The 24,628-nt window shown below is 48.0% G+C and overlaps 3 protein-coding genes across 6 annotated transcripts; 2 read left to right on the forward strand and 1 right to left on the reverse strand.

Moving 5' to 3' along the window:
- The first annotated feature begins 779 nt into the window (after nucleotides 1-779).
- ddx3xb (DEAD-box helicase 3 X-linked b) lies at nucleotides 780-13,177 on the forward strand. Of its 3 annotated transcripts, XM_067260845.1 has the most exons (18): nucleotides 780-1,107; nucleotides 2,190-2,241; nucleotides 2,499-2,546; nucleotides 3,760-4,078; nucleotides 4,265-4,372; nucleotides 4,500-4,599; nucleotides 4,862-4,997; nucleotides 5,288-5,385; nucleotides 6,045-6,143; nucleotides 6,320-6,480; nucleotides 6,612-6,756; nucleotides 6,990-7,134; nucleotides 7,974-8,024; nucleotides 8,795-8,976; nucleotides 9,088-9,205; nucleotides 9,360-9,513; nucleotides 9,918-10,042; nucleotides 10,147-13,177. In XM_067260845.1, the coding sequence occupies exons 1-18, from the start codon at nucleotides 1,063-1,065 to the stop codon at nucleotides 10,221-10,223; spliced, it is 2,163 nt and encodes a 720-aa protein (XP_067116946.1). In that variant the 5' UTR covers nucleotides 780-1,062; the 3' UTR covers nucleotides 10,224-13,177. The 3 variants fall into 3 exon arrangements, with proteins under 3 accessions (XP_067116946.1, XP_067116948.1, XP_067116947.1); XM_067260847.1 differs by lacking the exon at nucleotides 7,974-8,024; XM_067260846.1 differs by lacking the exon at nucleotides 2,499-2,546.
- A 164-nt stretch (nucleotides 13,178-13,341) lies between these two features.
- LOC136966087 (dTDP-D-glucose 4,6-dehydratase-like) lies at nucleotides 13,342-16,051 on the reverse strand. Of its 2 annotated transcripts, none has more exons than XM_067260460.1 (12): nucleotides 15,813-16,051; nucleotides 15,643-15,709; nucleotides 15,377-15,445; nucleotides 15,100-15,190; nucleotides 14,831-14,973; nucleotides 14,631-14,729; nucleotides 14,432-14,491; nucleotides 14,318-14,361; nucleotides 14,066-14,231; nucleotides 13,913-13,968; nucleotides 13,738-13,835; nucleotides 13,342-13,542 (listed from the first exon to the last, which is right to left on the reverse strand). In XM_067260460.1, exons 1-12 carry the CDS (start codon nucleotides 15,857-15,859, stop codon nucleotides 13,457-13,459), a joined length of 1,026 nt encoding a protein of 341 aa, XP_067116561.1. In that variant the 5' UTR covers nucleotides 15,860-16,051; the 3' UTR covers nucleotides 13,342-13,456. The 2 variants fall into 2 exon arrangements, with proteins under 2 accessions (XP_067116561.1, XP_067116560.1); XM_067260459.1 differs by having other exon boundaries at nucleotides 14,432-14,509; nucleotides 15,813-15,989.
- A 246-nt stretch (nucleotides 16,052-16,297) lies between these two features.
- Nucleotides 16,298-21,139, forward strand: gpr180 (G protein-coupled receptor 180). Its single transcript, XM_067260798.1, has 9 exons — nucleotides 16,298-16,436; nucleotides 17,068-17,211; nucleotides 17,708-17,908; nucleotides 18,310-18,490; nucleotides 19,711-19,760; nucleotides 19,897-20,054; nucleotides 20,459-20,650; nucleotides 20,828-20,905; nucleotides 20,987-21,139. Exons 1-9 carry the CDS (start codon nucleotides 16,298-16,300, stop codon nucleotides 21,137-21,139), a joined length of 1,296 nt encoding a protein of 431 aa, XP_067116899.1.
- The last annotated feature ends 3,489 nt before the right edge of the window (nucleotides 21,140-24,628 follow it).

Raw genomic sequence — 24,628 nt, forward strand, 5'->3', positions numbered from 1 at the left:
GCAGAGCAGGCTTTTGAGCCCAAGAATTACAACTTGGCGGACAGCGTCCATCTAACAGCCCTCTTCTTAACCTCTAGTCAAACGGAAGGCCTGAACACTTCTGTCGAATATAGCCTCTAAAGCCGCACTTTGGCTGATCCCCGAGCAAGCATCTGCTGAGCCGTCCTCGAGCTGACTACCCGAGCAGACACCAGCCTAATCTATCCCGTCTACATTTCAAGGCCCCATGAAGTGAATGTCAAATCCGACTGTGGATCTGCGTGAATCAATGTCAATACAGTTTTCCCCACTCGTTTCCCTAACAACCAGATTGTTTCCCAGCTCCGTCTCACCAGTTGGTGGAACGTTAACGCGGCATTAAAAAGGCAAAGTGGATGTGTGATTCACATAGAGACAGACTTTATTCACTTTTTTTTAATCTAGCGAATAGCGCATAGTACATTTAATTAAATTCCACTAATTGACATAATCTTTCAAATGGGTTTAATACAAATAGGTTTAATACAGTAACTTTCAAAACCTAATGTAAAAAAAAAAAAAAGTTATGAAAGTAAACACAAACGCACTCTTCGCAGTGGTATTTGTTACAAATGCATAGCTACAGCTAAACGCTAAATGTGAAGGATATGGTGTAAATCATGTCTATGGTGTAAATATGACGCCAGCCCGCTGCTGCTCTGTCAGGTGACGGTGACAGGTTCCAAATCTAAGCGTCGCGATAAGTAGCGAGCCTGCTTGAGTCAGCTCAACCAATAACATTCCTCCGTCGGTGTCCTAGTTCCATTACAGCAGCACACGGACCACAAGCTATTAGTTTCGGTAGAATTTGCAAAGCTTCCACCGGACTCGGGCTAAGCCAACGTTACTGCATTAAATAAGCATCAAGCTAATATAATTTGAAATACCAAGATAAATACATCAACATATATTGTCTAACGTTATACATTTTTGGGGGAAACTGACAAAGGAGGGCGGCCAAGCGGCGGAGCTACTAGGAAGACAAACCGGCAAACAAAGAGATCCTTTTTTGACGTCAAAATTTTTCCTCAATATTCCTTAGTTATGAGTCATGTGGCCGTCGAAAATGTACACGGTCTAGAACAGCAGGTGAGTTTTCATTTTTAAATCTACGGTTTATTTGTCTTGTCATTCATTTGGAATCAAAAGTCAAAAAAAGATAGTGGACAGCAGTGGGCCGGCTTGTTAGCTGCATTATGCTAGTCCGGCTAATGTTAGCTAGGCTAGCTTTGCTAGCTAAACTGCGTGTGTCGTCGAATCTGGTTAAAATGGAGGTCGACTGTGGTGTTTGGTAGTGGGGAGACGAGTGATGATGGCGGTACCTCGAGTCCTAGCTAAAATGCCGAGTGCGACATCGCTGAGTGCGAATCTGATAACTAAACTTAGGTATTCCGTTTACTTTACTAGTTTGGAGTAGAATGTCGTACTGTCAATTTACGTAACATGTGGTTTGCTTGATTTATTAATTTGCCGACTAGCTGTGGGCTATAGCTAGCTCTAGGTAGCGTTAGCCTTGGCCTTGCTGCTAGGAAAACTGGCCTCGGTGTTCGTTACGCCTAGCTGATGCCGGTAAAGGCTGCCAGTCAGCAGTCTGGCATTTTTTTATGTAATTGTTATCTTCATCACTGTCGTGGTTGGAAGAACACAAACCAGCTAACAAATTGACGGTCAGTAAGAAACCACCGTCATCCATAGTTTGACGTTTTGTAGTTTATTTACCTCGCATCTTTGATGGAAATGTGCTCGTTAGCCATGCTGGTCGCAGGCCCTCTTCTGAAACTGGAAAAAAATGACCCCATTTGCGTCTTATTAGTTACGCATCACGGGCATCTGAGATCTACATCCGTCACTTTAAACCAACAGAGAATAGAGTTACGTTCTTGATTTAAAAACCACTGATTATTGGCTCTGATTGTCTAGCATACGAAATAGATTGGGGTCCACGTCTATACTTATGTCTGCACGAGTCATTCCCACAGTTGACTTTTAGATGCCTTTCGTGGACCAACAGTATACGAAAGTTGCAATGTGCGGTGATTACGCGCAGTGCAACCCGGACTAACCAGACCTGATGTGTGCTAAGTGCTGACAGGGAGCCGCTGCTGTGTAAGGGATAGCTGGCATGTTTGGTGTCAGGTGATGCTTAACAGTGCTTCTCCTCTTCCTTCCAGCTTGCTGTTCTGGACTTGGGTTCTATTGACGGTCAGGGTGGAGGCACTGGCAGTAAGTAACATGCATTCTTATCCTCTTCTGACATCTCTGGCCCTTAAGAGACACGGACACAGGCCACAGGCTCTTTTTAGGCCTTTGGCCCTTTCCGCGTTGCATACTGTTTTGTTTTGCTCAAGGAAGTGGAGCCATGTCCATTTGCGGGGGTAGATGAGACACTTGAGATTAAGACCAGTAATCCAGGATCCCCCTGCCAGTGTTTGTGTCTGTTGTGCTGTGCTGCCCCTGTTCTCACGAGTCTGTCTCTCTAGGGCGTTACATTCCACCTCATTTACGGAACAAAGAGGCTGCCAAAAATGGTAAGTGTCGACTCCCCCGACGTACAGGGTGGAGGTAAGGGCCCCTAACCTTGAGTACCAAGGACCCGTCAAAGCAGTGTCTCAATTGATTGCACACCATAGTTCACCATCACTCCTAGAACCCCCTCCTCTCCAACAAAACTCAACCACAGCGGTTCCCTTCCTCTCCTTCCAGATTCTGTCCCCTAAACACCTGGGAACTGATTTAGAAATACTCCTGTAGATATAACTGAAGCGGAGCATGAGAGCGCGCTGCAGGGATGCTGGCGAAGCGCCTCATGGCTTGACAGTTTCTGGGCTTTTGCTCATCTGAACACCAGGTCCATGCTCTCCAAAGGCAGATTACTCCCACTACCACACACTGGCAGCGTGTTCTTAATCATGGAGACGGTTTAGACACTACCCCTACCATGACACTGTTGGCTTTTTCTTCTTCTTCTTACAACAGGAAATGCTTATTCCTCTGCTAGACAGAGCTTTTACTCAATGGCACCTGGAAGGAGCCGTCCGTCCTTTTTTGACGGCTTTTTAGCTGAGGGAAGCTCTGGCGTTTCAGGAACAGTTTTATTAATATCTTTAATGGCATGCATTCATTAATTGCTTGCCGACGCAAAAGCCTCAATCTGATTGGAGGGCCAATGCTATGATGTCGTTCTGTTTGATGAAGGACAGCAGACGTGTTCTGCGTGTTTTGGAAGCGAAGCCTTCTGTGATTGGTGGACCGGAGACAGGGCTGGCTCCTCCATGCATCAGTGGTGTTACCAGCTCATCTCCTCTACGGTCTCACTGACTGTAAGCGAGGGACAGACGAGGTGGCAGGGGCTGCTTGCATAACTATGGTGTACCCTGGATTGGGACCTTGCTTTTGAGGCGACAGATGTTTGACCAGACGTTGTAAAGTTGCCACTGCAGAGCAGCTAAGTATGTCGACTTACAGCTCTGTCTCTGTGGTGGCACCATGTTGGTTTGTACCATGTGACCTGCATATGAGGTGTGGAGAAGGTAAGATGATCTCAGGTCTGTGTCTCGATGTCAAACTGATTTTCCCTGCAGGTGTCACTAATCGATAACCAATGTTTTCTTAATTGTTTTGCTGGGATTTGACATGAGCACATGCAACTGACTAACAATCCTTCGATGATGTGATTGTTTGGGAAGGTCACTGTGGTCATGTTCTCTCTGTTTCTTTCCCCCTTCTTCTTCTCCCCCCAAGACTCCCCTGGAGGGTGGGATGGTGGACGCAGCAACGGCTTCGTGAACGGTTATCACGACAACCGCATGAATGGCGGTAATGGCTTCGGGCGCGGCCCCCCTCGCATGGAGAGGGGGCGGGGCGGTGGGGGGGGTTACCGCGGGAACAGGGGCGGGGCCTACAACCCCATCCAGCCCATGCAGACGGTGGGGTTCGGCGGGTACGAAAACAAAGATGGCGGCTGGACCACGGCCAAAGATGCCTACACGAGCTTCGGGGGCAGAGCCGACAGGGGGAAGTCGGCCTTCTTCAACGACCGCGGCTCCGCTTCCAGAGGAAGGTTAGCAGACCAAGCTACACCACTGTCAAACTACACTAGTCATTTAAACATCGTTCTTTGACTCTGGCCACCTAAACGCTGTTAGAACCACGCACTTATGATCCAGGATCTTCTGCTGTATGTTCTACTAGCACTATTTGTACGTCATTATGGATGAGATGTGACTGTTCTCTGTGTGGCTGTCAGGTACGAGCGCGGAGGGTTCAGCGGCGCGGGGAACAGCCGCTGGGCGGAGGACAGCAGGGACGACGAGGACTGGTCCAAACCCATCCCCCCCAACGAACGCCTGGAACAGTGAGCTCCCTCACCCTCCCCCACCCTCCCTCACCCTCCCCCACCCTCCAGCCCCGCCTGCTTCATACAAACAACTGCCACTGTCTCCTAGTTGTTCTTGCTGACTGTGTTGTGATCTTGCCCGCAGTGAGCTGTTCTCCGGAAGCAACACGGGTATTAACTTTGAGAAGTACGACGATATTCCTGTTGAGGCCACAGGCCAGAACTGTCCACATCACATCGAGAGCGTGAGTCTGAATCAGGATGTTGTCAATCCCTCCAGAACCCCTCAGAGCTCAAACTCACTTAAGAGATCTAACTTCTGTTAGTCTTTTTTAACTACCTTTTATGGGGACAAAATGTCCTCACAAGTGTAGTGGAACATGGAAGTTCATTTTTACAGGGTTAGAATGAAATCAAGGGTTAAGCTTAAGGGTTAGTGATTAGAGATGACACAATGTTGAATGATCGGGCCCCAGTAGGATACTAAAACAAACCTGTGTGTTCCAGTTCCAGGACGTGGCGATGGGAGAGATCATCATGGGGAACATCGCTCTGAGTCGCTACACGCGCCCCACCCCCGTGCAGAAGTATGCCATCCCCATCATCAAGAACAAGAGAGACCTGATGGCCTGCGCCCAGACAGGTACCCACCCCCAACCACCCCCTGGAGTGCACGCTGTCACCCAAGCAGCGGACGGGGGATTTAAACCTGCGACCCACCTGATCTGTAGTCACATGTTCTAGCACTGAGCTACACACACACAAATGGTTGGGGGATGGGTGTAGATCATTGGCTAGAGCATTTACAGATCAAGAGGTCACAGGTTCAAATCTCCCCTGCACTGTATGTCACTGAGGATAAGAGCTAAATTATACTTTATTACGGGAAGCTTGTGTAACCCTATTGTGTGTGTGTGTGTGTGTGTGTGGCAGGCTCTGGTAAGACTGCAGCCTTCCTTCTCCCTATGTTGAGTCAGATCTACACTGAGGGACCTGGAGAAGCACTCGCTGCTGCCAAAGCTTCAGGACAGGTTTGTGTGTTTGGAGCGTGGATGTTGGGGAGGGTGGAGGCGTGTGAGGAGCGTGGATGTTGAGGAGGGTGGAGGCGTGTGAGGAGCGTGGATGTTGGGGAGGGTGGAGGCGTGTGCGGAGCGTGGATGTTGGGGAGGGTGGAGGCGTGTGAGGAGCGTGGGTGTTGGGGAGGGTGGAGGCGTGTGCGGAGCGTGGGTGTTGGGGAGGGTGGAGGCGTGTGAGGAGCGTGGGTGTTGGGGAGGGTGGAGGCGTGTGCGGAGCGTGGGTGTTGGGGAGGGTGGAGGCGTGTGAGGAGCGTGGGTGTTGGGGAGGGTGGAGGCGTGTGAGGAGCGTGGGTGTTGGGGAGGGTGGAGGCGTGTGCGGAGCGTGGGTGTTGGGGCAGGGTGGAGGCGTGTGCGGAGCGTGGGTGTTGGGGAGGGTGGAGGCGTGTGAGGAGCGTGGGTGTTGGGGAGGGTGGAGGCGTGTGTGGAGCGTGGGTGTTGGGGAGGGTGGAGGCGTGTGTGGAGCGTGGATGTTGGGGAGGGTGGAGGCGTGTGAGGAGACATGAACAAGAGTCTTGGTGTGTAGGCTTGTTGAAGACGGGTGTCTGGTCCATTCATATTTCTTTGTGTAGTCATAACAACGGACAGGTTATATGTTTCTTGATGCGCCCCTGCAGGAGAACGGGAAGTATGGGAGGCGTAAGCAGTTCCCCATCGCGCTGGTCCTGGCCCCCACCAGAGAGCTGGCCCTGCAGATCTACGAGGAGGCCAGGAAGGTGAGCAGACCGTCTCTCTCACACACACCCCTGCGTTCAGGGACGGGGAGGCCTCCTGCGCTTGTGTTCCCATGCCAGCCGGCGACGCTGGGATTACAGTTCTGCAGTGTAACACACATTATTTGTGCTCTCCTCCTCTCTCGCTCTCTTTCCTTTTTTCTCTCACTCCCACCCAGGTCGCGTACCGCTCTCGTGTGCGTCCCTGCGTGGTCTATGGAGGAGCAGACATTGGCCAACAGATCAGAGACCTGGAGCGAGGCTGCCACCTGCTGGTGGCCACGCCCGGACGTCTGGTAGACATGATGGAGAGGGGCAAGATCGGCCTGGACTATTGCAAGTACGGAGGGAGCGAGGGGGAGGGTGTGTGAGAGACAGGGAGGGGGGGAACACCAGGTGACTTGGTGGACTCCCAGAGGCAGCTCCGGCTGTGTTGTGTATCCCTGTGGTGACCCCTGACCTCTGCCCCAGTTACCTGGTGCTGGACGAGGCTGACCGCATGCTGGACATGGGCTTTGAGCCTCAGATCAGACGCATTGTGGAGCAGGACACCATGCCGCCCAAGGGCCTACGACAGACCATGATGTTCAGCGCCACTTTCCCCAAGGAGATCCAGGTACCTTCGCCTGAACACTCGCCTGAACACTCGCCTGAACACTCGCCTGAACACTCGCCTGAACACTCGCCTGAACACTCGCCTGAACACTCGCCTGAACACTCACCTGAACACTCACCTGAACACTCACCTGAACACTCACCTGAACACTCACCTGAACACTCACCTGAACACTCACCTGAACACTCACCTGAACACTCACCTGAACACTCACGACGATGATGTGTTCCTAGATCCTGGCTCGTGACTTCCTGGAGGAGTACATCTTCCTGGCGGTGGGGCGTGTGGGCTCCACCTCAGAGAACATCACCCAGAAGGTGGTGTGGGTGGAGGAGAATGACAAGCGATCCTTCCTGCTCGACCTGCTCAACGCCACAGGTAAACCCCTCCCCTCCCCCGCTGTGTCTAGCCTGGCGTGTAACTGACGTACTGCCCTGTGTGTGTGTGTGTGTGTGCACGCACCCGTGTGTGTGGCTTTAACTAATACAGGTTTGATGTAGGCTAGAGGAAAGCCTCACTGTGGAATTGATATAAGTAAGTTGGAACAAATGCCGTGGCATTTTGTTTATTCCTGATACCAAAGAACCATCTCCAGTTCACACCCCATCATAATATCTGGGCTGTATAACAGGATCTATCTGTGCACAGAAACTCTTACCTTTTGTAAAAACGATAAGACAGAAATTGGTTCTGGCATTTCTTGCCACCAAACCTGTACTGTAGCCTACATCTAGATTAGATCTGTCATTAACAGAACATGTGTGCGTTCAGTCGCAGAGCCATAGATGGTGCGCTGCACTCCAGTCTGCTCTCCAGGCTGCCACTAATGGGGCTAGTGTAGCACGGTAATCCACTGCTGCTAAATAGTTTATCAGCAGAACTGAACTGTCAAAGGGAACCGGCACGAGCCAGTACATAACCCCTTTTATTAGATTTGTTGTTGTTAGTTTTGGTTCAGCATCAAGTACTGCAGCACTTGATATCAGTATCAAAGTAAAAATATTGCCATGGTGACAACTGGATATGTATCATTCTCATTGAGACAGACACTGTTTGTGTGGATGGGAGCGTTTTAAACAGGTTCCTGTGGATGGGAGCGTTTTAAACTGGTTCCTAACCTCTGGCTCTGATGTTCACATCTTAAGTGTCAGTTTGAAATTGTTTCACCTGATATCAAAGTGCAATACGTTCATCACGGGGTTTGGTTCTATCCTAAGTCATTCCCAGCGAGGCTCAGGATAATGCAGTTGAAAACATAGAGAAACCCGGTAAGTAGGAATTTATTATGACTACAGTGGACGTAGGTGCCTTTTTTACATCATTTCATATGATTGTTTTGTTTTATATGGTTACCCATAGTATCTCCATTTCTGTATGAGGTCCCATTAGGTTCCATGTTGGTGTCAGTCGGCCATCTTGTCTTTGTAATTGTGACGGCACTCATTTGATATTATTTGAGGAAGTCTTTGTTTGTGGGTGGGTGGTGTTTGCTTGTCAGCTTGCCTGCCTGCCTGCTTGTCAGTCCTCTGTCAACATACCTGAACACCACCTGCTTCTTTCTTAATGGCCAGCATGCCAAAGCACTCCACTATACCAGAAACCGCTCAGATTGAATTGCTTACATTTTAAAAATGTTTCCATCTGTTTCCTGAGGCAGGCAGGCGTGTGCACATGGCCTCCAGGAAGCAGGGAAAGATGCATTTTTAACCCTCTGGGTTGGGCAGAGCTGATACCCACAGCCTAACACCAGCAGTAAGACTGCCATAGAACTGTAACTAAAAGAACTGTAACCACTATTTTCCTCGAACCTTTTGAAGTTGTCCGCCTTTTGTCCTTCTCTTGTTGGCTTGGCCTCCACCCCCTCCTCCTCATCCCAGTAGCAGCCTGGCTAGATCTTCTGTATTGCAGTGTTGTTTGTGCACCATTCACAAAGATTAGCTGTTTTTCATTCTGGGGCTACTGGGGAAAATAATTTACACACACAACCCAAAGGAAAGCTTGACCTGTGTCTTGAGTGGTACCTGTCCCCCTGCCCCAGGAAAGGACTCCCTGACGCTGGTGTTTGTGGAGACCAAGAAGGGAGCTGACGCCCTGGAGGACTTCCTGTACCGCGAGGGCTACGCCTGCACCAGTATCCATGGAGACCGTTCCCAGAGAGACCGAGAGGAAGCGTTGCATCAGTTCCGTTCAGGACGATGCCCCATCCTGGTTGCCACAGCGGTGAGGCACGCAGGCACGCATGCACACACTCAAAAGAGAGAACGCACTCTTCAGTGTTGAGGTGAAAGACCACAGTCTTGAGTGTGTGTGTGTGTGTGTTCTCCTGTGCAGGTGGCAGCGAGGGGGTTGGACATCTCAAATGTGAAGCACGTCATCAACTTCGACCTCCCCAGTGACATCGAGGAGTACGTCCACCGCATTGGACGAACCGGACGCGTGGGCAACCTGGGTGAGCACACGGCTGAACCCACACACTTCTAGAAGCTTTCACTACCTTCCAAAATCTTGAACACCTGTCCGCATCATTCTAAACCTTCCACATGGTATTCTGTTTAAGTTGGTTTCTGATATAATGTTTGTGTTTGATCAAATGTCGCGTGCAGGTCTGGCCACATCGTTCTTCAACGATAAGAACGGGAACATCACAAAGGACCTGCTGGACATCCTGGTGGAGGCCAAGCAGGAAGTGCCCTCTTGGCTGGAGAGCCTAGCCTACGAACACCAGCACAAGAGCAGCAGCAGGGGGCGCTCCAAGAGGTACGACTCACTTCTGACCGCAGGGAGGCGCTGGCCATAAGGCCATCGATGGAGGCATGAGATATATGATAAGAGGGATGATTAGATGAGAGGGAGACATGGATAGAAGAGAGGGTGCTCTTCATCATGAAGCCCCAGGAGAGGGATGGAGGTTCCTTGGTGGCGTTGAGGTTGGTTTTGAGGTCTGTTTACATTTACATTTCGAAATTTAGCAGATACTCTTATCCAGAGCGACTTACAGTAAGTACAGGGACATTCCCCCCGAGACAAGTAGGGTGAAGTGCCTTGCCCAAGGACACAACGTCATTTGGTAACCGGTAACCTTCAGATTACTAGCCCGACTCCCTAACCGCTCAGCCACCTGACTCCCTGTTTCCTCCACCCCCGCCACCCTCCCCTCTCAGGTTCTCTGGTGGCTTCGGGGCGCGGGACTACCGCCAGACCAGCGGGGGCGGCAACACCGGGGGCTTCGGTGGGCGTGGGGGGCGTAACCCTGGAGGACACGGAGGGAACCGGGGGTTCGGCGGGGGTAAGGATCGCTCATCCAGCCTGCGTCTGTCTGAGGTATCTGCTGAGAGGTACCTGCTGAGAGGTCCAAGTGCAGCTGTCTCACTTTGTTCTCTTCAATCACAGGCGGGTTTGGAAACTTCTACAGCGACGGCTATGGAGGAAACTATACCCACTCTCAGGTGGACTGGTGGGGCAACTGAACACCCTCACCCCCGGTCTCCTCTACCCCCTCACCCCCCCCTCCCCGGTCTCCTATACCACCCCCCCCTCCCACCCCCACGATCGCAGTGGGTTGCACCACGCCAAACTCACTGAGACAGGAACCACATGTGTAAACTAAGCCAGACTATATAAACCCCTGTGTAGCTTCTAACCAGACTCTGCAGTACATTACCAGCTGTGATTCTCTGACCACTTTTCCAAACATGGAGCCGAGAGGAGAGACAAGTTGTTGGGAGACGAGAGCCAGGTCACGGAGCCAATCCCAGAGGCCCGGCTCAGGAATCATGGGATGGTTGTTAGTGACGACGATAACTAATGTAGAATCTTGGGACTTGTAGATTTGTGTTGTTTTTTTTTTTCTCTCTTCAACTGCATTTTCTTTCTTTGTAACAGAAAAAAATATATTGAGGATCATTTGTTTGTTAATGTACTGTGCCTTTAACAATTAGATCGTTTACGCTTTGATTTTTCTTTTTAAACTTTATTGGCCGAAACCTGGCCAAACAGGAACTAAATTCTGTTTTGTTAACATTGTTATGTTAATTTTATTTGGAAGGAAAACAAAATAAGCTTGAGCTAAATCAAACCTTGGCAAACACTGAGACGACATGACTACTGGTTCATGTGTCCATTTGAGCCTCAAATTTGTCGCAGGAACACAGATGGATGGAAACATCCCAGTTTTAGCCACAAGATTTCCACTACAGACTTTCAAAACCCTTGTGGCAAAAGCACTTTTCAAGGGAAAATAGTTAATGTTCTCGCTCACTCTATCCTGGAGAGGAATATGGTAGTCTTCACTAAATGAGCCATTCCAGTTCAACAATTGTGAAAATTTTAAAATGAAGCATTTGAAAATGAAACGTCCAACCGCACAATGTACTTGGACTGTTCAGTGGTTACGTTAAATGACCCACTTGTAAATAAACTTGTTGTAGTGGCAGCTAGGAGAAGGGCCTTGCAGGTTGGACAGTGGGTGAAATAGGCATTTGATTTAGATTTGTTTTTTACTTGAAACATTTTTGAAAGATTGGAATTGACAAGCATGGAAATTGAAGGCCAACCGTCTTTCAGTATTTACAAAACTGAACTGAAAAATCTTAGCAAATTAATCAACGCTTGCCATATTGAAAGTGAAGTTTGAATGGTTGCCATTGGACCACACAGACCCTGTGCAGCTTTGCTTGTTGTCAGGACAGACATGCAAGTGTTGTTGTTTTTTGGTCAAGGAGTTTAAAAGCAAACAAATTCTGCAGCAGGCTTTTATTTGTTACAAAAGTTCTCCACTCTTGTTTTTTGTTCAATTTTCTAGTTTATTTTAATTTTTTTCAAGCTGCGTTTGAATCCGAAAGACATTCTCGGGTCAACTGTGTCGAGATACAAGCTCTTCCACATAGAGTCCAGGGAGGTGGTCAGGGGCCCAGGCAGGCAGTCAGGGTCATGTACAGAGCTAACTGGAGAACTGCACCCGTAGCAAGGGGGTTGATGGGAAGTACAGTTTTGCTTTCCAGTGCACCGCTGGAGAAGAATGCAGTGTTCCCTGGCTGGTGCATCTATCCCATGTGACTGGGCGCTCATATTTTCCTACACAAAATCAATGCAGCTATTCTTCCCTTGAGGGATGGGTCGTATAGGTGCATTTTGTAAAATCACTGGCCAGCCTGTCTCACTGGCATAGAGGCTTTCTCCATGTGGAGGATTGGCCGAACATTTGCAGGAAATGGCATTTAACTTTAAAGTGCAATAGATGCATATATATTCTCAAAGTGTGTCGTGCCTTGACATTTGAATAAGATAACATTGACTTGGTGGTCATGGAACAGATGCACTGACAGTGTTGTGATAACTTAAGATTGATTGGTGCTACTTAAGTTAGGTCTAGGCCCCTTTGTGATGTTCGCCCATCAAGTTTTACAGAAAGTTCTTTTATTGCACATTTAGAGTTTTATATAAATGTTGTGTTGAGTACGTGTCCTTGTTGAAGCTTCAGAAGTGTGTGTGAGGTTATGAGAAACGCAGCTTGTTTCAGAAAGGGGAAAGTGTTATCACTATTTAAACCAGGATTTATTTGGGACCAGGGGTTAGTACAGTAGCAGTCTTGGAATTTAGCTATTTGCACACAGTACTAGATTCTACTTTCGCTGCTAGTTTGTGTAATTTATTAAGCATTTTCGAGAAATATTTATTTTTATAAGCCTAAAACGTGATAGTTTAAGAAACTTGACCAAAAGACAGTACAAAAACACTGGCACTTGAATGTTGAATGTCACCGGTATGCGTGGAAATTTATATTTTTCGGGGTAGTGTGAGCTTTTTAATGTCAAAGTCATATTGGACTCATATCAAAACACCTGTTACTACACCTTCTACTGCAGGCCTCATAGCAGCTACATCTAATCAGCCGTTATCATGTAATTGGCAATCAAAATTTGAAACAACCAACCAATGCCAAGGTTTGGATAAAAATGATCAAAACCATTTTCTAAAAAAAACATGTACTAGTGCAAATAAGTGTCCAGATTCTCTCCAATTCAATTTAGTTTATTTTGTTTCTGAGTTTTCTCCCCCCCCCCCCCCCCCCCCTCCCCCAGTGAATGTCTGGCACATGGCAATCTGAAAAAAAACAAAACATGTGGTTCTGCTCTATTGTTGTGTGTATATTTGGGCCTTGGTGAGAGTTCTTGAGCGAGTATTTGGCAAGCCACAGCTGAAGCGAAATGTCTTTGGTACAAGAAAAGATGTGAGAGTTTGTGGGCTTTTGGCTGGCAAAACACTTTGTACTCCACAAGTGGCCCACTAGTTAGTATTTGCTTTATGTAGTATGTAAAATGTAATATTCAGTTTAGAGGCTGTGCACTGCACGAGAACACTTACCTGTGCATTTATTGTATGATTTTACCAAAATTAAAAGTTTGGACTTGCAAATACGTAACTAACGTTTGTATCTGTTACTTGAGAGGTGGAAGGAGGTATATCGTTGATCACTTTCATTTTGATGACTCACTCATCACAAACACATGTAGTCCACACTCAGCATGTTTGGCTCTGTGCTAGGACAGTTTCACTTCAGTCAAAAAAAAAACATTCTGGCTTAAGTAAAAAAAAAAAAAAGTATTTAATTTTTTTAAAGTTGTACAATCCATCTTGGTCATTATCATACAAAACATTTGTGTCTTTTCAACCATAAGATGTTCCTTCTTCTCCAGTGTGTCTATTGGTCCTGAGTGTGGGGCTCACAGCTGATTGGCTGTTCTGTAAACTCCTCCCAAAAGTCTGGATTCTCTTGGTACCATTTCACTGCAAACAGAAACGGATGACCTGAAGTTATGATCAAATTATCAAAATCTATGTAAGAATGGCAGGGGGGATCTGGACCTGAAACTTCTTAATCTGCAGTCCCCTACCACCACCATTTAATAATGCATGTACAGAAAACAAAGTAATTCTCTGTATTGCATATTTTCAACGAGGAACAGCACAAGTGAGCTGTACCTGTCGTCCTGATGCCCTCTGCCCAGGAGACGGCCGGCGCCCAGCCCAGATGCCTGAGCTTGTCCGAGTTGATGGGGTACCTGAGGTCAACCTGGGGCCTGGAGGTCAGAGGTCAGATTCCTCAGGTCAAGCTGCTTTTTTGCTAACGTTTTTATTCCAACTGTAATTCACCTACCGCTCGGCAACAAACTCTAACCAATCACCCAGGTCAGAGTCTGGCACGTTCCTGACCTGGGAGAAACACAGGCATGTTTATTCCCCTTCTACTTCTATATGTTTTAAGACGAAAGCAGCCGACACGATCACAAGGACATGGACTTGACCTTACCATCTTGGTTAGCTCTCTGGCCAGCTGGATGATGGAGATCTCAAAGTCAGACCCAATGTTGTAGATTTCTCCCACAATCCCTTTCTCCAGAATGGTGAAAAGGGCCTCAACAACATCCTCCACAAACAGGAAGTGGCGAGACTGGGGCCTTGTGCCTTGTATGGTACTAAGAGAGGATTATGGGGCTTGTAGTCAACAAACACAATGAGTAGCCTACAAAAATTATAATTGATGCTAAATGTCAAATGTTACCACTTCTTGTCGTTTTGCAGAAGAGAGACGAATCTTGGAATGACCTTAAAAAAAAAAACTACATTAATATTTTTGAGGAACACAAGCAAGATTCGTCAAAGGACGTTGGAGTACCTTTTCAGTGAACTGTCTCGGTCCATAGACGTTGTTGCTTCTTGTCACGATCACAGGAAACTGATAAAAACAAACCAACTAATTACACTGTCAATTAGTTCAAATGCATCTTTGACGTTTATGTTGGTTATAGGTGCTGGAGCCCTCTACAGATGGGCTCTACAGATGGTATGAGATGTTGCCTGAACAGTCATCTCACCCTGTACTTCTCCCAGTAGGACAACACCAGACACTCTGCGGCTGCTTTGGTGTTGGAGTACGGGTTGGTGGGTCGTCTTGGGCTGGTCTCCTCAAACGCCTGTTCGGAAAGACAAACCGTCATCACCGCCTGCGTTAAGTCTGTGGAGAGCTGTTATTAATAATCTGTAAAAGTTTTATGAGACGTCTGTGTGAACGGACCTTATCCAGGCTCTGTCCGTAAACCTCGTCTGTGCTGATGTAAACAAACTTGGCCACCTTGGCGTCGAACGCTCCCTTCAGTAGCACGCGCGTCCCTTCCACGTTCACCCTGTGGTAGGTTGATGGACAGACGAAAGAAGACTCTACAAGAAAATAAATTGTGTTATTATCCTATATCTTTGGCAGAAACGGCGCATAGGTTGTAGTTAGGTCGTTTTAGGCGCAATTAAAAACAAACTTAATCAGGAAAGAGTATAGTCGATTCTCACCAACGTGTGTTTTGGCGGCCAGATGAAAAACAATATCTATGTTTTCTGTGGCGAAAATATGGTTTACCAAGCGTGGATTGCAAATGTCCCCCTGTTAACAAAAAGATACAGATTGCCATCAGAATTTAGGAATATGCACACAAGTGTTATTTAACTTTGAAAACTAAATTGAAATTTTTTTTGGTCTACATGTAGACTAGGCCTATTATTTACATAATTCCAGTGGCCCATATAGGCTTGGCATGATCATTGAAATACAATAACCGAATATTCGCACCTTGATGAACGTGTAGTTGTCTCTCTCTTCAAAGCGTTCCAGGCTGCGTGCACTCGCACAGTAGTCCATCTGTGAGAACAGATTATGTTAATCATTATATTTTACTCGTCAACTTTCCAACGCAATAATGTCCCGTTTACGTGAGGTGATCAAAACGAGATTGATATTGACAACTTCAATAAGAGAATAGTTTTTGTTTAGGACCGTAACTTAAATAGTCAGCACATCAAAACCATCAGCTGAAGAAGTGCGAAAAAGCGTCTTACATTGTCCAAATTGATAACGCGCCAGTCTGGATGTCTGTTGACCAAGGAACAGACGAAATGGGACCCACTATAGAGACGAGAAAAAAGTATTGATGGATATTGGAGTCTGACAAAGTCGACAGAGGCTGAACTATAGTCCACATCGCTTTATTTCTAAGAGATACACTTACATGAACCCCGACCCTCCGGTGACCAGGATATTCGTACAGAAGTCCATCTCTCACCACCCGAGACTCACTGAAGACCAGTTTAAATACATTCGTGACAAACACCATTCGAGATGTTGGACGAAAGCACCTTGACTGAAATTAGTCATCCAACTAACTTCCCATGTTTTAGGAGTTCTGAAAAACGGAGACTAGACACCGCTTCTTGCTACTTCACAGATGGTTCACATAGCTGATATTACGACAGTACAAAGCTGCTCTACGGCAATGTTGACACGTATTATCGTTAGGTGGGACATTTTGGAGATTCCTGTTTGGTCCTTCTGATTGGTTTTCATGTTTGACGTCCTAACAAGGTCTCTCAATGATTGGCTGAACTCGACATCCATCAAACTGTCAGCGCTCAGGGATCTGTGTTTGTCGATCGTTCCATTGATTCGTAGTCGAATAAATGTCCTGTTAATGCAAAGATTTAATATTCATCAAGAATGTATCGACTATGGGCCGTACTTACGGCTTTCATAATATGCACTCCTGTCGTATTTGGTAAAACCGTCATAGGAGTTTTCAAGAGTGATGCAGCACGACAACAGATCGGCCAGTACATCACTAAATTCATGTACCACGGTAGGCACTAAATTCAAGGAAAGCATTTGATGTATATTTGCGTGTGTGTGTTGCACGCGTCTTATTTCTTGCTTGTCTTATCTTACTGAACATGTTAGAGAAATATGTTGTATTTTTTAAACAAGATCCGTTGGGACTCCTTACTTGTGGTTATTTTTTCTTTCTTTTGAATACCGTGTCCTGTTGATATCTTCAAAAAATACACAACATGTTATCCTACCAGACAGGCAAAATATAGCAAATGTGGGATAAGACTTCTCGATCAAATCTCAGGTGTGAAACAAAAAAAACTACCTTGGATTGTTTAGGGTTCAAAGTTCACCAACATACAAACTCAACAAGGTGTTATTCTAAACCGCGGGTGTCTCAGGTCAAAGCTCAAACAACACAGCCTCGTTTGAGTATCAAAGCAGGAGAACAATCACCTCCCTCATCAGTGATGTGAGCATAGCTCAGCAGAGATGTAGGGTCAAACAGAACTGCAAAAACTTGATCCATGATAGAGCTTCTGTCCTGCCTGTTAACAGTAAAACAAACAAATAAAGAAACAAAAATATTATGATACATCGACATCTCTTCCGCTCACCTCTTCAGTTTCACTCCAGTAATCAGTCTCCTTCTGTGTGTCCAGGGGGCGGAGGTCGGGTGGTGTGCCGACTGGAGAACGCTCCTCTGGCGGTGGAGAAGGATGCTCGCCTGCTGCTCTTCCAGGACCTGGAGGACGGCTTCGACAACCTGAGCTGCCTGGAGCGTCTCTCCAGAGCCCAGCTCTCCAGTAGGTCACACTCACCCCAGGGAGCTGGGCTCTGGAGGTTGTTCTGTACATTATAAGGCTTGAAGGGGCCCTTTGCTGCATGTCTTCCCCTCTATCTCTCCCTGCCTTTCCTGTTACACTTTACTTTACTGTCCAACAAAGCATGAAAAATGACAAAGTATAATAATAGTAATATTAAGGGTGGAGTCAGGTGGCTGAGCGGTTAGGGAAGCGGGCTAGTAATCTGAAGGTTGATTCCCGGCCGTGCAAAATAACGTTGTGTCCTTGGGCAAGGCACTTCACCCTACTTGCCTCGGGGGAATGTCCCTGTACTTACTGTAAGTCTCTCTGGATAAGAGCGTCTGCTAAATGACTAAAATGTAAAATGTAAAAAAATGTAAGTCGCTCTGGATAAGAGTGTCTGCTAAATGACTAAATGTAATGTAAGGGTGTGGTATTTCAAATCGATGGCGTCCATTTCTAACGTGCCCTGTCGTCGTCTGCCTTCCTGTCCCAGTTCCCCTGATCCAGGAGGAACACAACCAGAGCATTCCCCCCCAGGCCTCCCCCCAGACTTGGCACGCCCTGTACAGCGACCGCTACACCTGCCGCCACCAGGACGCCATCCCAGCACAGGAAGACCTGCACTTCCTCCTCATGCTGTTGAACCCAGATGGAGCAGGGAACCCTCTGGAACACTTCAGCTCAGAGGAGGCAGGTTAGCCAGCCAATCACCCTACGCCACCTTTACTCAACCAGCCAATCACCCTACGCCACCTTCACTCAACCAGCCAATCACCCTATGCCACCTTTACTCAACCAGGCAATAACCCTACGCCACCTTTACTCAACCAGCCAATCACCCTACGCCACCTTTACAATCACATGACACGCGATGCCAGCTGCAATCATGAACGTGACGACACCATTCATTACAATTCATTCATTTAGCAGATGATTTTAATCAAAGCGATAAACAGACAGTAGAGCAGAAGATCAGGGATCTGAAGGACATCGTACCAACCCTAATCCCAGCGAGGGATCACACATAAAAACATCAGATTTTTGGTCTTCATTCTTCAAGATGAACAGATCTCCCACTTCTCTCTCGTGTTGCAGGCCTTCACAGTTTCTACTTCCTGTTGATCCTCGCCTACTTCCTGGCGTCCTGTATCTACGTGCAGCCTCTGTGGCATGCGCTGCGTAAGGGCGGCCCCATGCACACCGTGCTCAAGGTGCTCTCCATAGCCCTCGCTCTGCAGGGGGTCTCCGCACTCTGCAACTACGTCCACCTGGCCAGGTCAGTCACAGACAACAACAAAAATTCCAACCTTAAAATTTTTTTATGTAGATTTTATCCAAACTTGTTGGAAAATATTTGTTAAAAACTTTGTTGGAAAATATTTTTGTTTTTTTTGTTTTGTGGATGATTTACATTTAGTCATTTAGCAGACGCTCTTATCCAGAGCGACTTACAGTAAGTACAGGGACATTCCCCCCGAGGCAAGTAGGGTGAAGTGCCTTGCCCAAGGATGATAGCCAGGAAATGAAAAAAGGCGTGCAATGACAATAAATAATATTGATCATGCCACCAAATACAGATTAAAACTGTAAAAAAGTAATTAGCCTGGCTTTAAAATTCAAGAAGTATAAATACAGATATTTGTGTAAAAAATGTAAGGAGTGAAAGTAGAAAGTTTTCAGAATTATTGTGAAGTAAAGTCCTGATACCAGAAAAATCTACTTAACCCTTGTGCTGCCTTCGGGTCACATGACCCCAAGGTTCATAACGAACCATCGTTGCGTTTACCCAATTTTACCCAATACAAAAATAAATAAAAATAATTTTATTTTTACCTTCGCAATGCCCAACGGTTAAAAGAAAATTCTTCACTGTGTTTTTGTATGCGGTAAAGTTGTCGCAATACGACGGTGGGTCACAATGACTGATGGGTCAGAATGACCCGAAGATAACACAAGGGTTAAGTACTTGCCATCTTCGGATACCTGGTTTCCTCCAGCCGTGCTGGTGTGCAGAGAGGGCGTGCAGAGAGGGCGTGCAGAGAGGGCGTCCAGAGAGGGCGTGCAGAGAGGGCGTCCAGAGAGGGCGTGCAGAGAGGGCGTGCAGAGAGGGCTTGCAGAGAGGGCGTGCAGAGAGGGCGTGCAGAGAGGGCGTCCAGAGAGGGCGTGCAGAGAGGGCGTCCAGAGAGGGCGTGCAGAGAGGGCGTGCAGAGAGGGCGTCCAGAGAGGGCGTGCAGAGAGGGCGTGCAGAGAGGGCGTGCAGAGAGGGCGTGCAGAGAGGGCGTGCAGAGAGGGCGTCCAGAGAGGGCGTGCAGAGAGGGCGTGCAGAGAGGGCGTCCAGAGAGGGCGTGCAGAGAGGGCGTCCAGAGAGGGCGTGCAGAGAGGGCGTGCAGAGAGGGCGTGCAGAGAGGGCGTCCAGAGACGGCGTCCAGAGACGGCGTGCAGAGAGGGCGTGCAGAGAGGGCGTGCAGAGAGGGTGACCTGCTGTGTATTCCTCAGGTACTGCAGAGACGGGCTGGGCGTGCCTCTGATGGGAAGCCTGGCTGAGTGTGAGTCTGTCAATCCCTGTGTAGTTCTCACACACTATCACCCAATAAGGACACTACGATCCCAAGATCGTTCACAAACCTACTTCACCATGAAAGGTTGTGTTCAGTGTGTTGTAACGGAGCTGTTCCTCCCCAGTGTGTGAGGTGGTGTCCCAGGTGTCCATGCTGTACATGCTGCTGAGTCTGTGTCTGGGCTGGACGCTCGGCCGCAGCAGGAAGACACAGAGCAGACCGCTTCAGTGGAGCTCCTCCCCCTTATCCACCGCGCTGGCGCTCGGGGGCGTGGCCACGCAGGTCCGCACACCACCATGGTCCTTACATTTACATTTAGTCATTTAGCAGACGCTCTTATCCAGAGCGACTTACAGTAAGTACAGGGACATTCCCCCGAGGCAAGTAGGGTGAAGTGCCTTGCCCAAGGACACAATGTCAGTTGTCATGACCGGAATCGAACTGGCAACCTTCGGATTACTAGCCCGATTCCCTCACCGCTCAGCCACCTGACTCCCCAGTCAGGTCCTTTAGCTGTGACCAGCGGTTGTCAACCCTGGTGCTCTGGGACCCCCCTTTCCCTGCTCCATCACACCTGGTTCATATTAATTGAGCGTCATCAAGCTCAGCAGAAGCCTGATATCGACCCATTCATGTCCAACCGGCACATCCACCACTGTGTGTGTAATTCCTCTTGGGGCCCACAGGGGGCACTGCTGTTGTGGGAGCAGCTGGAGGAGACGGAGCACCACGGCTTCCACGGGCAGCGCAGCGTGGCCGGTCTGCTGCTCATCGCCCTGCGGGTGGGCCTCGCCCTGCTGCTGGGCTCCGGGCTGTACCAGGCCACCTGCTCTGAGAGAAGCACGCTCAAGAGGGACTTCTACGTCACCTTCGCCAAGGTAACACGCCTCAGACACGGACAGACCGGGAGGCTACGCTTTCTGAGGCTTTTACATACACACACTTTTAATGCGTACACACACAGACACACACACACACGTATACACACACAGAAATAGACTCAGTGTCTAACTGCTCCGGGGTTCTCTGCTGACGGGCCGTGTGGTGTGTGTCAGGGCTGCCTCCTGTGGTTCCTGTGCCAGCCAGTACTGGTGCTGCTCTCTGGGCTGTTCAACCTGCACCAGAGACAGAAGGTAGGAGCTCTCTCCTCCACACAGCAGATCCCACAGCCTGGGGAGGAACTAGTCTATAAAGCTGTGTGTGTGTGTGTCCAGGTGGTGACCATCGGGGTGATCCTGTGCCAGTCTATATCAGTGGTGATTCTCTACCAGCTGTTCTTGTCCCGCAGTCTATACTGGGAGGTCTCCTCCCTCTCCTCTGTCAGCCTGCCCCTCACCATGTCCCGAGGGGGCTGGGGGGGCCACTGACCCCAGGGGGCCACCGACCCCGGGGAGCTGGGGGGCCAATGAGCCTGCTGGGGGGCTACCGGCCCTGCTGGGGGGCTACCTATTGACTGTGGAGGCCTGGGGCTTCACTGACCCTGCACAACGACTACAAGCTCACTGTCTCTTTCCTGACCCCAACCTCAGGTGCAGGTCAGAGGTCACACACACAGAACTGACCCCAGAACTTGAACTCCAAAGTCCAGAGTTATGTGAATGTTTTCTGATGTTTCATTTGTGTTTGAGGATGTTTATCTAGTGCTGGACTGAGAAATCCTACTGAAACTAATCTCCTGAAGTTAAAGTTCCTTTTGTGAGAGAATAATGGATTGACAGTCTGTCTGTCTGTCTATAGGAGATGCCAAAATGTACCATGGAATGCTTTTCTTTTTTTTATTCTGTTATATTTGTCAGACTTCTATTATACACCTATTTTGTGTAAGTATCCACATCACTTGGAAAATGTATCTTAATCCCCAGCACAAAGTTTGTGGACATATAGATGCATGTGAGAGTTGTATTAATGCTATTTGCATCAATCGTGGAATTATACTTGAATATTCATGCTCATTCTAGTTGTTATTGAACCAGATGTGATTTCATAACAGCTGTGGTGACATCACAGCTGTGATGTCACAACAGCTGTGGTTTTCCCTCTAAGTGCCTGAGACGACAATCACTCCACCTGCTAGGTGTTTCTGACCTGCTAGGTGTTTCTCACCTGCTAGGTGTTTCTGAACTGCTAGGTGTTTCTCACCTGCTAGGTGTTTCTGAACTGCTAGGTGTTTCTGTACAACACCAGGATCTACGCTAAAATATGAGAGGACATCAAAAAGATCAAATAACACTGCTCAATGTTCATGTAAAGCATGTTTTTAGAGTAAAAATTATTACTGTGTATTTTTATTTAAATAAAGAATACTTCACAGTTGTAGATTAAAGGTGTGTGTACGTGTTTGTACCATGAACAACAAAACAAAACTACCTTCTGCTACAAATTAGATTACAAATGTAGCCTAACAAGTCTAATGTAAATGACCGATTATCGTTGTTCATGGTCTAACGATGTCTTATACGTACATGTATGTAACAGTAAATATTGTACCTGTAATGTTTTCTCTGGGCAGCAGCAGTTTCCTCGATGTGTGTCTCAGAATGAAACATTTACATTTTCCATTTAGTCATTTAGCAGACGCTCTTATCCAGAGCGACTTACAGTAAGTACAGGGACATTCCCCCCGAGGCAAGTAGGGTGAAGTGCCTTGCCCAAGAACACATTGTCATTTGGCACGGCCGGGAATTGACCTGGCAACTTTCAGATTACTAGCCCGATTCCCTAACCCCGCTCAGCCACCTGACTCCCAGAAACAGAAAGAAGCTTCCAGGTTGTAAACCACCAACATTCATGTCATATCTGTTGTTGACTAAGTGCTAAACATACCAAAAGGCTAAAGAGTTGTCAGTAAGTGGGTGGATGTGGTTATGATTTCCCAGAGCTGGAAACTCCCCTTCTGACCACCACAGCGAGGGGAGAAGGTGGTTGGTGTGGTTAAAAACGCTGCGGAAGCTAAATAGGCCACCTTGTGTCACAGAAAGCTGAACACTGCATGTTCTCTGCTGGCTTTCAGACTTCACTACTCTTCCACCGGGAGCCTGGTGGTCAGACGAACAGTCCAACACACACACAGATACACAACACACTGAGACCTTGTAATCAAACACACACAAATACACAACACACTGAGACCTTGTAATCAAACACACACAAATACACAACACACTGAGACTTTGTAATACTGGCTGGCACACAACTTAATGATTCCCTCCAAGCCAAACAGAACAGCGGGGGTTACCTGGGAACACCGGGGAACACCTGGGAACACCTGTTAACTACCTCAGGCTACCAGGACAGAGGGAATGCATCAGCAAAGTCACATGCAGGAGATAGATCTGGCTCAGGGGTGGAACATTTGACTGCAGATCAAGAGACCATAGGCGCCCATACCGTGGGTGCTCTGGAGCTGCGGGCGCTCACGTGTGCAGGCGCCCATACCGTGGGTGCTCTGGAGCTGCGGGCGCTCACGTGTGCAGGCGCCCATACCGTGGGTGCTCTGGAGCTGCGGGTGCTCACGTGTGCAGGCGCCCATACCGTGGGTGCTCTGGAGCTGCGGGCGCTCACGTGTGCAGGCGCCCATACCGTGGGTGCTCTGGAGCTGCGGGCGCTCACGTGTGCAGGCGCCCATACCGTGGGTGCTCTGGAGCTGCGGGCGCTCACGTGTGCAGGCGCCCATACCGTGGGTGCTCTGGAGCTGCGGGCGCTCACGTGTGCAGGCGCCCATACCGTGGGTGCTCTGGAGCTGCGGGCGCTCACGTGTGCAGGCGCCCATACCGTGGGTGCTCTGGAGCTGCGGGCGCTCACGTGTGCAGGCGCCCATACCGTGGGTGCTCTGGAGCTGCGGGCGCTCACGTGTGCCAGACTGCCAGTCGGCTACATGCATTTATAATTAAACAGTGCAATTAAACTACTTTTTATTTTTATTTTTTAAGGGCATGTGCCCGTGAGCACCCACGGAGGAAAATCGGCGCCTCTGCAAGATACCCCAGGTTTGAATTCACCTCTGTACATCGTGTTGGAAAAACTAAGTGAACAATATTTGCTTGAAGAACACTTGTTAAAATCTGTATTAAACCTGGCCCTGATCCAGCTCTGCAGCAGCTCAGAAGGTGTGGTTTCTGCTGGATGTAGGTCAGGGTCTACCCACCAGGGTCACACCACACACTGGGGACAGGAAGACCACCACAACTGTGCATGAATGGAAAAGTACAAGGTTGGTTCTGTAGCAGATATTTGGGCCCACCTACACATTGGAGGTTTGGAATGGCCTGCTTGCCATCCTTGTTTGTTGAATGTACCGATGTATTCAAATGAGTTGGCTTCCAAATAGGGTTTCACTTCAGTGTTTTTCTTTATTACATTATGAATTGGTACATTCTGTGTTGGCTTTCCCCACACCTGGATGATGTTTAAGTTGTAGAAATTAAGTGTTTAGTTACCATGACTTTGCCCTCATAAAACAGTTTTTGTTTGCTGGTTGAGATTTATAAAAGTGTATAGGGCTGTCAATGTGAGCTCCTTGTTTTTACTCATCGCTCATATATTGTACGCCTGGTAAGATAGATACAGTATATTAAGCCTATCCAAATAACCAAAAATATATATTTACTAGATATTGTATTATAGTTCAATCTCTGGTTCTTCTATAATAATGAATAAAACCAGCCCATCTCAGCTGTTTCAGCGGTACCATGTGTAGCCTTGTATGGTACTGGTCTTGTCTGGACCTGTACTGGTACTGGTACAGGTAAATACACAGTCCATTAAGCATGTAACATGTAGAAAAATGCATATCCCCTGTATCTAAAACTTTTTATGCCAAACAGTTGTCAAATATACCCAGGCAAATTCCTTGTAAG

The sequence above is a fragment of the Osmerus mordax genome, chromosome 22, assembly GCF_038355195.1.
Source record: "Osmerus mordax isolate fOsmMor3 chromosome 22, fOsmMor3.pri, whole genome shotgun sequence".
Classification (NCBI taxonomy): Eukaryota; Metazoa; Chordata; class Actinopteri; order Osmeriformes; family Osmeridae; genus Osmerus; species Osmerus mordax.